Genomic DNA, 14,362 nt, shown 5'->3' with positions numbered 1-14,362 from the left:
GTGTATCAGACACCCATTCACATGAAATTATGCCTGATATCTTTAAGTTGTTTTCATCTAAAGTTGTTTAATGTACAAAAGCTTCAGTATTCTTGATTGTAAAATGTACATTTACAGTTTAACATAACATACCTGGTGGACATTTAGGGCATTACACAAAGATGTATTTTGTGCATCACATGTGCATTAGACCTAATTTTTTTTTTTTTTTAAGTTTGTTTTAAATAGTATTAAACACCCCCCCCCCCCCCCAAAAAAAAAAAAAAAACAAACAAACAAACAAACAAACAATGCAAATCCTTGCACTGATGCATGATAATTATTATAAACTCCTACACCTGCTGTATTTGGGTATGGTTCCATTCCCTTGCTTGATGTTACACTGGGATGTCTTCAGTCTCTGACAGTCTGACCCCAGGGGTCCCAGAGCCCATGCCCTGGCTTTGTCCATCACTAGTCCGACTGTCTCTGTGCATTAGCTCATTCTGCAGGTTCCTGTCAGCCAGCTCAGCGCCATTTTCCTGAGCGTGCCGCACCGCGTTCTTCCGTCTGTAGTTGTAGTAGTTCATGGCGAAGAGGAAAAGGCCAGCAGTGAGCAGAACAGCACCACACATGTAGAACATGTAGCTGTAGTCACCGAACATGTCCACCAGAGCACCTGCAGACAAACAGCAAGTGTTCAAACCCCAGGACTTATGAAATAATGATAGGTTTAAGTGTCACATGCATGTTTTTTTTTTCCAAAAGTTTGTGCTTTGTTCTTCCTTTCTTGTTTATTGTCTGAACAGTTCTTGAAATATCTATCTTTCAAAACCATGAAAAACCCAAATGAAACCAATTTCATACACAAAGGCATTTTGACTCACATACAAAAAGGCATCTAGCGAGAAGTTATTGGTTTAGAAGTCGCCGTCTTTTGCCGGTTCCAGGCACTGCTTTCTAAAAGTCTTATTGTAGTTCACCGGCATTAAAGAAAAATTTCCCTGACCATATTTACAAGCTCATTGATGATTAAATACAGGTGTAACGCATCAAAGGCCTCGGAAATATTAAGCCATGAAATATTTCTAACGTCCTTCTGCCCTCGCGCAGATGCAAACTGACCAACAGGTGGCACAGCAGAGCTGAGGGTCAGCTTTCAGGGCAGCCAAACCAATTAAAACCCTGCTCCTAATGAGTCCTTCCCATGTGAAGAAGATGATGGGGGAGTTTCACGCTGCCCCTCGGTCTCCATCACCCCGAACAACATCAGCGGACGTGTTTTGATTGATCGTGGCGTGCCGTGTTTCAGGGAGATGGTGTGCGCCGATGTCCATAATCCTCATTAAGTCGGGCGCTTGATTGGCGCGGCAGTCATTCCAGTCCATCTGTTAAAGTTGCCTTATTTTTCCCCTCCTCTCATATGTACTCATTGCTTAATGATCACACGGGGCGTCTAATGAGTGAGGGGATGAACCGAGATTCATTAAAATACGGCAAAGCGAAAGGCTAATTACTGCCATTTCCTATCTTCTTCCTCATTAAGCTGACCTCGAGGTTGAGGGGAGTGGCAGATAAAGTCTACACGTAACAAGGAGATGCGCTATAGCGGGGTGTAATAACTTTGGCGCTCCACTGGAGATGAGTGGGAGGACAGAAGTGAGCACTGGTGCTTATTTACTATTAAATGCCGGTCTCGGAACCAAGGTCTCGCAACAGATCAATGAGGCACAGATATTTCTGCTTCATTAAACTCGAAGCGGACCGGGTTGCCAGGTCCTGCATGACAAAGTTTGTTTGATATGAATCAAAATGGAGTCTGTTTTTTTTTTTTTTTGCACCACATTGTTGTCATGATCTTGGACAAGATTTGAATAAAATTCGCATCTTGCCCTAATATGTGCCATGGAGTTCTGGATGCTGCTACAGTAGGTTTTATTTTGGTCTGTTGGTCTTCATACAAAATCCAGGACAAGCTGGAAATGGCTTCTAAAGAGATTCTATGAACAGTTTTATTTGGTGACTAAAAGAGGACCACTTGGGATCGTCGGTTTGGTCTTTTTCTCCTTCTCTTTAAAATCACAGCAAAATCATAGCATTCCATCACTGACGGTTCTTCAATGCATTTTCTGAAAATACATGAAACATTTAATTATGTTGCGCTTAAGGGAAGATGAAATCCCCTTCACACACATGGCAAGGGAAACAAGGAGAGCCAGAATAACCTTTGGCTCTGCTGTCTTTAATGTGTTTTCACCTCAGAGGGTTGGACTGTTGCTCAGAGGACAGACTGACCGCTGTTGAAGAAATGTCGAGCAGAAGTGTACAGTCTAAACTCTATCTTGGATATACATTGAATATGGAATTCGTTCACTTCCTCATTTTTTTAAGCACATTTGCACACTGATTATCCTAATTAGAAATCTGGATGAATCTATTCCTCTAGGTGGGATTTTGTCTACTATTTTGTCCTTTTTTTTAACCTGAAACACACTCTGTTTACTCAGCTTGCGGACACGAACAGTAGAGAGATGCCACAGGCAGCATTCGCAGCATTCGCAGCATTCGCAGCATTCGCAGCTTAGTGTCGATTTGCCGAAGGGACCGAAGGCCAAAGTGAGTGAGAAGCGCAAAGAGACTTCATTACACTCCCAGCTACTTCGCACTGGAAAAAACCTTGCTATAATTTGCACACAGCGGCGAATCCTCACGCGGCCGAACGCCGGAGCGACTGCGGCCGATTTGCCGCACTAAATAACCGTGACCAATTACGAACTCACTCCCCCGGCTAACACACACACATACACACACACACACAGTTTTCTGAGGCCCAACATGTGCAGCCGCGGTGCCTCCCTCACCAACCATAATCCAATTCTGCTGGAATGTCTTACAATAATGATACCCTGGCAGGTTTTCCCACCCTGTCCTGTGTTCTTCCATTAGTCATGCATGCAGGAGAGAGAAAGAGAGAGAGAGAGAGAGAGAGAGCAAGAACACAGATGCTGATTTATTCATGTGTGGTTTTGTTCCTTTTTGCCATCCTGAAACACTGTGACCTTTTTTCTTTGAAGGGAATGAGAATAGAATGAAAAAAAAAAAACAAATGTGTAAACACATTCGCTGGTTTATTGCTTTGTAAAGCGCTTTGTGGGCAGATCTAGAAAAGTGCTACAGTACGTAAGATCTTCGCTTTTTTTTTTACATGCTTATATTCTCAACTAAATATCTGTGTTGATGTAAATTTGACTTAACATTTACAGTTTTGATCCTAATTTAACAATCTGAAGAATTTTCATTCTCTCATTTAAAGGTTCCTGGGCAAAGTCTAAACTTGAAAAGCTCCAGTCCAGATTGCACCTTCCGGTGGGCAATAAGGTTACCTATAAAGATGCACTAGACAAAGCACAGGAACAGACGAACAGAAGAAACAGTATATTTTTTCATGGTCCATTTAAAGCCTACTGGAACTAAGAAGTAAATAAAGTTTTTTTTTTTATGTTTCCACAGAATCTGTGGCTTTAATTTGGTGTGAGTATAAATCACCATCAGTGTTTCAAACAATTTGCGACTCACCTGCAATGGGCGGGCCAAGAAGAACCGGGCAGCACTCAAAGATGGTGACTAGTCCAACGGCGCTGGAGAACTTGCTCGGTCCTACCACATCCATGAGGCACTCGAAGAGCAGGGCACACACCATGCCATACACCACACCATAACACACTGCATACGCCACCAACCCCCAGTAACCGGAAGCAAGTGGGCACAGCAGGTGGCACACACCGTTGTACGTAATGGCAAAGCTGAAGAGGTACTGGACCCTGGGCCTCACACGGGCGGTGTTGGCAAGCAGACCCGTACCTGGACGGGCAAACATGTCCACGAGCGCCAGTGCAGAGAGCAAACTGGCAGCCGAGTACTCGTCCATGCCACGGTGCTTGGCGTACGGTGCCAAGAAGATCATTGGGGCAAAAAAACCAAAGAACATTAGTATGTTTCCTATTAGGTAGATGATAAAACCACGGTGCCGAAAGAGAGAAAGGTCCATGAAGCAGCTGACACTATCCAAGCAGCTCCTCTTCGCTTTGGTTTGCACCTGGGTTCCATTTTCACAATGATTTGGCTTCACGGCTCCATTAGTCTCTGGTCTGCGAGGGCCACCAACTGATGGGGATCAAGAGGATATTGGTTAAGAAATGCTTGATATGATTTCAAACACATTTTAGATGCTACATCTTTTGTACAAAGTCTAAAATCCACCATTAGAGAGACCGAGAGAGGTTAACAACCCATGACCAACCCATGACCACCTCACAATACCATGGAAGTTCAGCTGTTGGTTGCATTATCATGCTTTTATCCTGTATGGATTTCATTAAAAATGACTCAAAAGTATAAGAAAATGAGCTAAGTAGGATTTTGGACAGGTAACCAAAGGGCCATGGTGATTTGATAAACTGAAAATTGCACAGAACATGATAACAAAAGCTGCAAGGGTTCGTATCAGCAAGGTATCTAACATCCCTACCGTTATTCAGAGGTCTCATTAGTGATCCGGCCACACAGCAGTTCAGCAACATGGCTCCAAGTATACAGAAGCTTCCCCTCCATCCAAAACGTTCAAACAGGAACTGGTTCAGCGGTGCCAGTGTGCAGAGGAAAACCGGACTTCCTGCCATGGCGAGTCCATTGGCGATGGGCCTCCTTACCTGGAAGTACTTCCCTATTATAGTCAGGGACGGCTGGAGGTTGAAGGAAAGTCCGAGACCTGTGGGAGGAAATTAAGATGGAAGTTACAAGAGCTGCATTTTCAAAGCCGGTACTGGCGTTCATAATCGTGCCGCTCTCCGTGATTAAATTAAGGCCAGTCCCACTCAGTTGGCATTAGAGTTCCATCTCATTTCACATTGCTGAGTAAAAACTCATTAACGGAACCTGAAATAATTTCTCAAATGAATCTGCGAGGTAAATGGTAATAAATTAGACTCTCTTTACCAAAGAAAATCCAATTTAATGCTGTCTCATTCTCTAAACGAGCATCTCGTTCACTGAACAGGATCACGCATGAAGAAGGAGAGATTGAGGTAGGATTGATATATTCCCACTATTCAGAAATCTGCAGAATGAAGACTTCATGCTCCTTTGCTGCCTCACGTTAATTACAGCTGCTTTTTGTAGAGCTAAGCAGAAATTCCTTGAATTTTTTTTTCTATTTGGATTCAATTAGGTTTTACACTTAGTGACTTGACGAGGATCTGCAGTAATGTTTGAATACGTTTAGAATAATTAACTGCTAACTGATCATAGCGGGGGGGGGCGCGGTGGCTTAGTGGTTAGCACGTTCGCCTCACACCTCCAGGGTTGAGGGTTCGATTCCCGCCTCCGCCTTGTGTGTGTGGAGTTTGCATGTTCTCCCCGTGCCTCGGGGGTTTCCTCCAGGTACTCCGGTTTCCTCCCCCGGTCCAAAGACATGCATGGTAGGTTGATTGGCATCTCTGGAAAAAATTGTCCGTAGTGTGTGATTGCGTGAGTGAATGAGAGTGTGTGTGTGTGCCCTGCGATGGGTTGGCACTCCGTCCAGGGTGTATCCTGCCTTGATGCCCGATGACGCCTGAGATAGGCACAGGCTCCCCGTGACCCGAGGTAGTTCGGATAAGCGGTAGAAAATGAGTGAGAGTGAGAGAGAATGATCAGAGCAGTGGTGTTTAGTTAGCGGTGTCTGGTGCAGGTAAATGTTAGCTGTTCAGACCAAGGAAAATTTAGAACTGATCTATGATCCTTATTGGAGCTGTGTGTTCTTCAGGTGTAATGAAGTCTCTTTTGGAGACCGCAGGTCACTTCCCATTGTTTTCCAAGGGACAAAGTCATCAGTTTCCTCAGAGGCTTACGGAGGGGGGTAGATGCTCAGTGATGAGATTTTCAGCTGTAGATCAGAAGGTCGTGAGTACACCAGCACAATACCAAGGCTGATCCCTCGTGCATGTCTGTTATCATTGCTGTTGCAGAGACTGTTAATAAACCATTTCAGAAATGGACATATTGGACAGTTTCAAACAGTATAAACAAATGAATGATTTTCTGGCTGATTGTCTGATCTAAAATGAGTCAAGACTCTCTTGGGTTTCAGTGTGAGACGTGTGTTTTTCTCTCTGTCGATAACTTTACACAGAATCTTTGTGGTTAAAGATAACGACTTCAATTTTTAGTCACCGTTTTCAACATATGTGTGGAAACAAAACTAATCATTTTTGTCTTTTGGAAGGATTTCTTATGGATATTTTGGTACTACTATATTTCGGGTTTAATATGAAGCTCATACTTTCATATGAGCTTCATATTAACCCCTACTGTGGAGTGTGACATGACAAAAACATTCAATGCTGAACATGGACACAACAAAACAACAACCCAACAAAAACTCAGTGCTCAGTTAAAAGACTGTGTTTAAAAATCTTGGTGTAATTTGGTGTACGTTGACGTCCGCAAACATGTAACTTGCATAATGAGTGCGCTTACATCCTGTGTGTAGATGAAATGAATGTATAGTGTAAGCGAAGTCAGGTGATGTCCTGGAGCTGCTGAGACTGCGAATGTTCCAGGTTCATATAAATATATCTAAGTGTATGTCTCCGCTGTCATGGTGATGAATGAGAGGGATGAATTCGCCAAACCTGGAATACCTTATCATGTGCCTTAGGCCAAAACACGTTACCTAATGCACATCCTGAGCTTATAAAGTCACGGTAGTCTCATTTTTTTTTAAATAACAACTGATTTGGTTCCTATGTGGATCCTTTACTGAAAGCATTACCTCATTGATTGTGACCTCGAAATAATAAAAAGAAACCAAGAGGGTCATTGTGAGTCTCGAAAGGACTTCCATGCCCACTTTATCCACACATAAATCCTCCATGGCAGTCTGATGCTGGGTAATGAGGCTCGGTGGGCAAGCGCTCTGGGTAACCATTTTGGCATGTACAATCTTTCCCTTAGAGGGACGAGCCAGGACGGTACAGACTTAATTACACCCAGAGAGAGAGAGAGAGAGATCAGAGACTGAGAGAACAATAGATAGATAGGAAATCAGAGGGTGGGTTGTGAATGAGACAAAGAAAGACAGCGAGAGAAAGAGAAAAGATAAACGGCACTTCTGGCACCAAAGAAAGCGACACGCAGAGAGCTAGAACAAAGGACATAGAGTTATCCAATGAGTGACTGGTCCACAGAGTGATAGCTTTTCCCTGAGGCGTGACCCGACCTGAGTGAAACCTGAGAGAAACTTCTAGACCTGCAGGGCAGGAGAACGATAAACAAGCCGAACTCCGGCCCTCCCTATACACGCTCCGATTTACACACACACTCCAGGGAGCTCAACTTCCTTACTCAGATGGACCAAATCCTAATCTGAAGAGCGCTCCGTAAATCTGAAGGGTTTCCTCCAGCAGTTCAGTTTGACGGTAGCAAGAACCTACTGTACGTAGCTGAGAGGAAAACACAAGCATTCCACCACAGCAACACCGAATGCTCAAATCCGATTGGTCAGAAGGTGCCGAATAGGTTTATTAACTGCAATCGGGTCAGGATTTTAGCTGCAAGTTTCAGTTTATATTAACACTCTTGTCCTAATACCTTGTTGTTGCTATGGTAACAGCAAATTCATTGCGACTTGTACAGTATAGTGGATGCTCCGCTTAAACGGATTACGCACGAGTTATAACAATTGATAGAGTGAAGCATTGATTGTTTTTTTTTTATTTATAAAAAATAAAAATAGCTTTTAAAAACAACTCCTATGTTGAGTATAATGTCATGCGCAGCAAAAATTCTAAATCTAAAAGGATGACAAATAAAAAAAAAAAAAAACAACATCGTGTTTCAGCACACAGGAAAGAAACAAGTGGCTTCAGTACCTCCGACGATCCCGATGCATATGTACAAGTGAGTGATGGTGCTGCTGAAGGAAGCCGCCACCATGGACACGCTGCACATGAGGCCTCCTGTGATCACCACCGGCCTGCTGCCATAACGGTTCACCAACACGCTGCTCACTGGACCTGAACACAGACAGAATGAGGGGGAATTAACACAGGTACGAATGCACAATTAAACACACGCTCAACATTTATTTAGTTTTTTTTATTTATTAGATAATTACTGAGCTTGGGGAACTTCTGTATTGTCGTAAAAATCACAGTTCTGCGGTTCTGCTATGAACAATGCATTTAAACAGCAGGAAGAGAGGAGAAGAGAAGAGAGAGAGTCTTATTTGCATGATATTTTGCATATTGTGATGAAAATTCAAGCTTTTTTACTTTAGCAGCATTAAGCCTCGAATCTCTGACAGACATGACAGGAAACTGCATCATCTCTTCTCATCTCATCTCACCTCGTTCTCCGAGTTTAGGAGCAAACACTTTTGATGACACCTATTAGATTACAGTCACGTTTCATATTGCTTTGATCTGTGATGTAAAACAACTGCAGTGGAGGAAAATTATCAACTAAATTATCCACATCAATCAGCAAGTCATTTTTTTTTGTTTTATTTTTTAATTTTTTTTAAGAAGGAAATTAAAAACTAATTCTTTACCAAGAGGACATCGCTTAAAAGGTGCGAGCCGGTCATGAAGGAACGAGCTGTTCGCTATTCCGTGTTTGATTCAGAAGGTCAGTGAAAGTCTCTGTAATTATAACATGGCTGCATGCAAACGGAAAAAAAAAAAGGTTGCTGGGAAAAACCTTATAGATACGACTGAGTGTGTTTGTAGATCTGTGAGCTTTGTTTGAGGTTGGAAGGGAAAGGAAGGAAATGTGAGGGAAGAAAATAACATGTCCAACTTAAAATTAGATAGAATTTATAAACTGATGTTAAGATTAAATGCAAATTAAAAAAATATCACTAGAATTAAAACAAACAAATCACATAAGCCAAAATTTCAGTTTCAACTTAAAATCATAGGCTTTGTTTTAGATTATTTGGAAAATATTAAGAAAAACTGAAAGTATATAGTACATACAGTTATACAGTTTATATATACTTAGATATATATATATATATATATATATATAAAGACATACTGTAAGTATGTTCACCTGCAAAATGATTCCTTTTGTGATTGGAAAGCTTTAGGCAATAATGTCAATGTAATATTACGTAAAATAATCATTTGATCACGATCACTATAATTAGGAGAAAAAAAAACATTTAAAACGTCATGGGCTTTGTGTTTAAATGTTTGGAAAATATTAAGGAAATATAAAGTTAATATTTAATTTAAAATTATAAACGCGTTAAGATTATTAGGAAAAACTTTGGGGGGGGGGGGGGGGGGGGTCGTAAACAATTAATCATCAATAGCCTGAGATTAATGGGGAAACATTAGGCAAGTTAAAAATGTAAGATAAACTAAAGAATGTTCAACTTAAAAAAATATATATCTACTTCTAAATATATATATATATATATATATATATATATATATATATATATATATATATATATATATATATATATATATATATAATTTATTTATTTATTTACAAAATTACCTGCTCAAATTAAAAATAATGTTTTGTTTAAGATTAATAGGAAAACACTGAGGGGAAATAATGTTAATGTAACGTAAAATTATGGACTTTAAAATGAAACAAAAAAAAACGGGATGTTTAAAATTATTTATTTAACTTAAAAACCTGTACTTGATTGAGATTACTATGAAAAACAAGCTGCTTTTGTTTGAGATTAATCAGATAATATTAAAAGGGGATTAAATATAAGTAAAGAAATTATAAATCCGACTAAAAACGATGGGTTTTGAGATTAAAGGGAAAATATTTTGGAAATTGAAGTAAAATTTAAATGTAAATCAGTCATGCAGACTTTGAGGTTAACAAAAAAAATTTATTATTTAATGTAATTAATATGATAATGATTTAATATATTAGATTGTGTTAATATTAAGTATTTGGAAGGAAAAACAAACGTATGATACGAAGCTCACATGGTCAAGTCCGTTTTTTTTAAATTGGATTTTTTTTTGTCCAATTAATAAGAAAACAGGAAAATGCTCAGTTGAAATTGTTGTGGTTTGTTTGAGATTATTAGGAAAAGAATTAGGAGGAAAATGTCTGTCAGATGAGAAAATAGCATAATTCAAGTAACTAAGTCCAAGATTTTTGTTCTGATAAAGTCAATTACGGATGACTCATCTCGCGTAGACGCAATTTACGGCACCACGACGAAGACGAACCAGAAAAGATTAATCACAACATCATTATGGGCTGTTTGTGTGTTTGTCTGATCCCATGATGCACCACATAAGAGAAGCGCTCTCTCTCTCTCTCTCTCTCTCTCTCTCTCTCTCTCTCCACAATCAACAAGCTGATGATCAGTTGCTGAGATTATGTTTTGAAAGGATGATTTATTTCAGCATCACAGACGCTAATGGCCTGTTGTTATCCTTCATTTTGGGTGCTTACAGCCTTGTAAAACTTTTATGATTATGTGGTTAGGCTGTAAATGATGTTGGGCGGGTCTCGCTTTCATGAGCACGGAAAAAGCACTCGTCGACTCAGCCGGCGCTCCGAGAGAGGAAAAAGGAGGAAAGGCAAAAAGGAAGACAAGCAGACCAAAGAGTTTTCTTCTTTTTGCCTCGTCAGAGACTTTTGTATACGGAAAATATTTCTTTTCCAAATGCATTACAATTTGAATGTGATGAGTAACATGGGGGGAAAAATTAGACTGATATAACGGCAGTTTTGCATAAATGCATTCCATTACATAATTATATACAGAGATCATACGAGTGCAAAAGTTTGTGCCCCTATAGTTAGTGAATGGAGGAGATTCAAGAGGGGAGTGAACATATATTACTGATATGTATCTTTATTCTATATCTATATATAGATGTTAAACAAAATGAAAGAATTAAATAGCAAAATGAACAAAACCATGTACTGAAAATTCAGTTTGCTTTTCACCTCGTACCTCGTACCTCGTACCTCGTACTCGTAACGCAGGACAAACACCCAGTAAAACCACGCAGTTATCTGAAGCCTGTGTGTAAACGGGGAACCCTGCAGAACGTGAGCATCAGTAACACAGCGGATTAGCGAATGGATCGGAGTTCATCACGAGGTGACATTTCCTCAGGAGGGATTTCAATATCTCCTAAAATCCCAGTCACCTGAGTAAGATGGGGGTCATCACACATCCTGTGTTTCCCAAGGGGAGCGACGATGAAGGGGAAAAAATGCAGTGGTGTCCACGTGTGATGAATTTCTGCTGTCTTTCTTCCAGTGCGTGCAGGGTGACATTGGGAAAGAAGCCAAGGGCGTTATGATGAAGCCACGCCGTCACCATTACACAGGGGAACTCACTCTGTCTCTCTCTCTCTCTCTCTCTCTCTCTCTCTCTCTCTCTCTCTCTCTCTCTGTTAATGATGATGCTTCTCTAAAACCTTAGCACTCTGCACCTTTATCCCTTTTTGTTGGACTATTTTTATTGCTTTTTAAAAGCATTGTGATGACAAACCAGAGACTCTTTAAATCTAATAAATAAATAAATAAATAAATATTTAACCCTTAGAGCACTTCAGAACATCGATTTTATGAACGTGAACCAACTCAATCGGTTTTGTATTTAAACATAAAATAATATTTGGACTCTTTATTCTTGAAGTTTTTTTGTTGTTGTTGTTGTTTTTTTTGTTTTTTTTTTATAGCTGACGTGGTTTTTCAGTGACCAAGAGGCTTGTGACTGTAAGAACTCTATAATATAACACTTTATTTATCACTTTTAAAAAATAAAGAAAGGTGTTCTATTTTATAAGAAGAAAAAGGCCATGCTAATTGATGCTAATTTGCTGCTAATCCTATCAGCTAATCCCATCAGTGTCCCATCGTTGAGTTTCTGCTTTTATTATTCCGTTTCTAAACGTAGCTGTTTATATTGTCACCTTGTGCTAATTACTCCTACATTGCTGTATTTAGTGTATTCATGTTGATTATTTTCCTTTAAAATGTTTTATTCTTTACTTAATGCTTCTGAACATTTTTTTTGTAGGGTCGTCTAATCCAGTCAGGAAGTTTTTCTTCACAAGAGGAACCGTAAAAGATCAGTGGAACCAAACAGTGAAGGGTTTATATTTCATTAAAATGTTCAGTAGAATAATAATTATCCAATAAACCCTTATGGACAAATTTCAAAGAGTGTAAATGAACCCCCCTCCCATCCCAACTCCACCCTCCCTATATCCCACCCCCACCCCCCCAAGCTGTGACCGTGTTAAACATTGATTGCCTGGAGAGAGAAAATCATGACTTTTTGGATATGAGCTTCTACACTCTTAGGATGTAAGGTTAAATGATAACCCTTAAAGTTTCCTCAGCTTGACCAGTAGAGATTGTATGAGAAAAGCTTACAACAGTGTTTCCCTATCAGACAGGGTTCCAAGTACAAACCCCTTTAGAAAGCTAAGAGCACTTACTGTAGTGACCCAGAACCCTGGAAGAACCCAACATACCACATCTCAACAACATCTATAAAAAAAAAAAAATCCATAAACAATACCAGCGAACTCCTCCTGACAATGTGCCCTGATGATCCCACAAACTTTACAGTTTTGCCCTTTCTCACATTCCACTAATGAAGAACAGAGCCCTAGACCTGTGCGCTAACACACGCCACAGACTGAATACTAATCCGGCTTAGGCTCTTGCAGCACCCGAGCAATTAGCTGTTCCAAAGCGGTGAAGTTTAAAACACATTAGTATTCATGGATCAGCTCACAAAAAAAAAAAAAAAAAACCCTGCAGTGCTTATAAAAGATTGAAAAGTCTCACCTCCTGCATACATAACGGCCATCATGATGGAGGAAACCCAGGCGATCTGGCTGTAGGACACACCGAAGTGGCGCTGGATCTCCTTGAAGTACATGGTGAGGGCTTTGGGAAACGCATACGAGAAGCCGATGGAGATGAAGGCGCCGAACACCACCACCCAGCCCCAGCCACCATCCGGAGGACTGGAGCGTGAAGCTGAGGCCATGAGCGCTCGGAGGAAAGGGAAGCAAGTGAGAGGGAAGAGAAGGGAATGAGGGAAAGGTTAAGGATGATGACCAGGAGGTTCCTCTAGAGGTTGACCTTCGTACTTTCCACTAAGTCAATCAGTGCTTAACAGTGCTACTCAATAGCATGTGACATCCGGTTACCACCGATGATTAACAAGTTGATAACGGTCTGTATTTTCCATTATAATGCACAATATCCACCAATTAGAGCAGTTTGCTCGGGTAACACTTCACTTCGTTCTTCCAGAATTGAGACTGAAGATTAAATGTAAATCTAGCACTAGTATCTAACATGGATGATGTAGTTCCTATGTATAATATTTAAAGAGAAAGATAATGCAGTGTGTATGTCAGAAACCAGTGATCAGTTCAATGATATATTGTGATTTTCAGTCTGCAGATTGTTTGAATTGCCCTGTGCATGTGTGTGTGTGTGTGTGTGTGTGTGTGTGTGTGTGTGTGTGTGAAGGTGCTTAAAACCTTAAAAACAATTAAAAATATCATGTAGACTGCAAAGAAAAAGAAAAGGCTGTCATGATTAAAGGTTAGTATTTTTATGTACAAGTAACTCCCTTAAAATCATATAATAATTACTTTTTACTCTTTTGAGTTGTAACCTGCACTTTTTTTTGTAATCTCCAGTACAGAAGGCAGCACAGGAGCACAGGGACAGCCATCTTCTTGGAATTGGATGTATTATTAAAATCAACCCGGTACATCCCAAATTATTTCCCAGTAAATGTATTTATACACTTTCAAATGATATGCATGTGCATGAAAAATACGTTCTACCAAAAAAAAAATAAGTAAAAATTAATAGATTCTGAAATAATACTTAAGGGAAAACTACTACCAAGACGAATGAAACTCTTCAACACTAAAACAATAAGATATTTGACAGATTTTTCAACAAATTAAAAAAGAAAAAAATTCATGCATGAATGTAAACAATCTTTTCTTTTCTGGAACAGAGGTGATCTTCCTGTAGACGTCCGGACGGCTGAGTCCCAGGTCCTCGATCTTCAAACGTCGAGTGAAGACCTACCTCTTACTGAAATGCTTAAACTAGCACTTATTTTTTCTATTTCTTTTAAGTGTATTTAAAAAGTCCAGACAAGAGTTTATTCAGGTTGATGGTGGTCTAAGTCTGTAACCTAGTGAACTGTATTCCTGGATAGAGACAGCACTTTTGTACGTTGTTCTGGATAAGAGCTTCTGCCATGCTATAAATGTAAATGAAATGTCATGTAAACTTCCCATACAGAATGCACACTGGTCGGCACTCTTTTGGGTATACGTTCTCTAGGGTTTTG

General features: G+C 40.0%; 1 protein-coding gene across 1 annotated transcript; it reads right to left on the bottom strand.

The window, feature by feature from the left end:
* Nucleotides 1-377: 377 nt before the first annotated feature.
* On the bottom strand, nt 378-13,063 carry LOC132838463 (monocarboxylate transporter 2-like). Its single transcript, XM_060858785.1, has 5 exons — nt 12,823-13,063; nt 7,890-8,033; nt 4,508-4,747; nt 3,556-4,143; nt 378-658 (listed from the first exon to the last, which is right to left on the bottom strand). Exons 1-5 carry the CDS (start codon nt 13,025-13,027, stop codon nt 378-380), a joined length of 1,458 nt encoding a protein of 485 aa, XP_060714768.1. The 5' UTR covers nt 13,028-13,063.
* Nucleotides 13,064-14,362: the final 1,299 nt, after the last annotated feature.

This window comes from Tachysurus vachellii, chromosome 22 (genome assembly GCF_030014155.1).
Source record: "Tachysurus vachellii isolate PV-2020 chromosome 22, HZAU_Pvac_v1, whole genome shotgun sequence".
Classification (NCBI taxonomy): domain Eukaryota; kingdom Metazoa; phylum Chordata; class Actinopteri; order Siluriformes; family Bagridae; genus Tachysurus; species Tachysurus vachellii.
Note: the sequence above shows the minus strand (reverse complement) of the source record. Positions and strands in the feature narration are given on the sequence as shown.

Coding starts and splice junctions, on each gene's coding strand:
- LOC132838463 (XM_060858785.1), bottom strand. CDS start 13,027: ATGGCCTCAGCTTCACGCTCCAGTCCTCCGGATGGTGGCTGGGGCTGG. Junction 4,748..7,889: donor ATGCATCGGGATCGTCGGAG/GTACTGAAGCCA, acceptor TTCCTCCCACAG/GTCTCGGACTTTCCTTCAAC. Junction 4,144..4,507: donor AATGAGACCTCTGAATAACG/GTAGGGATGTTA, acceptor GATCCCCATCAG/TTGGTGGCCCTCGCAGACCA.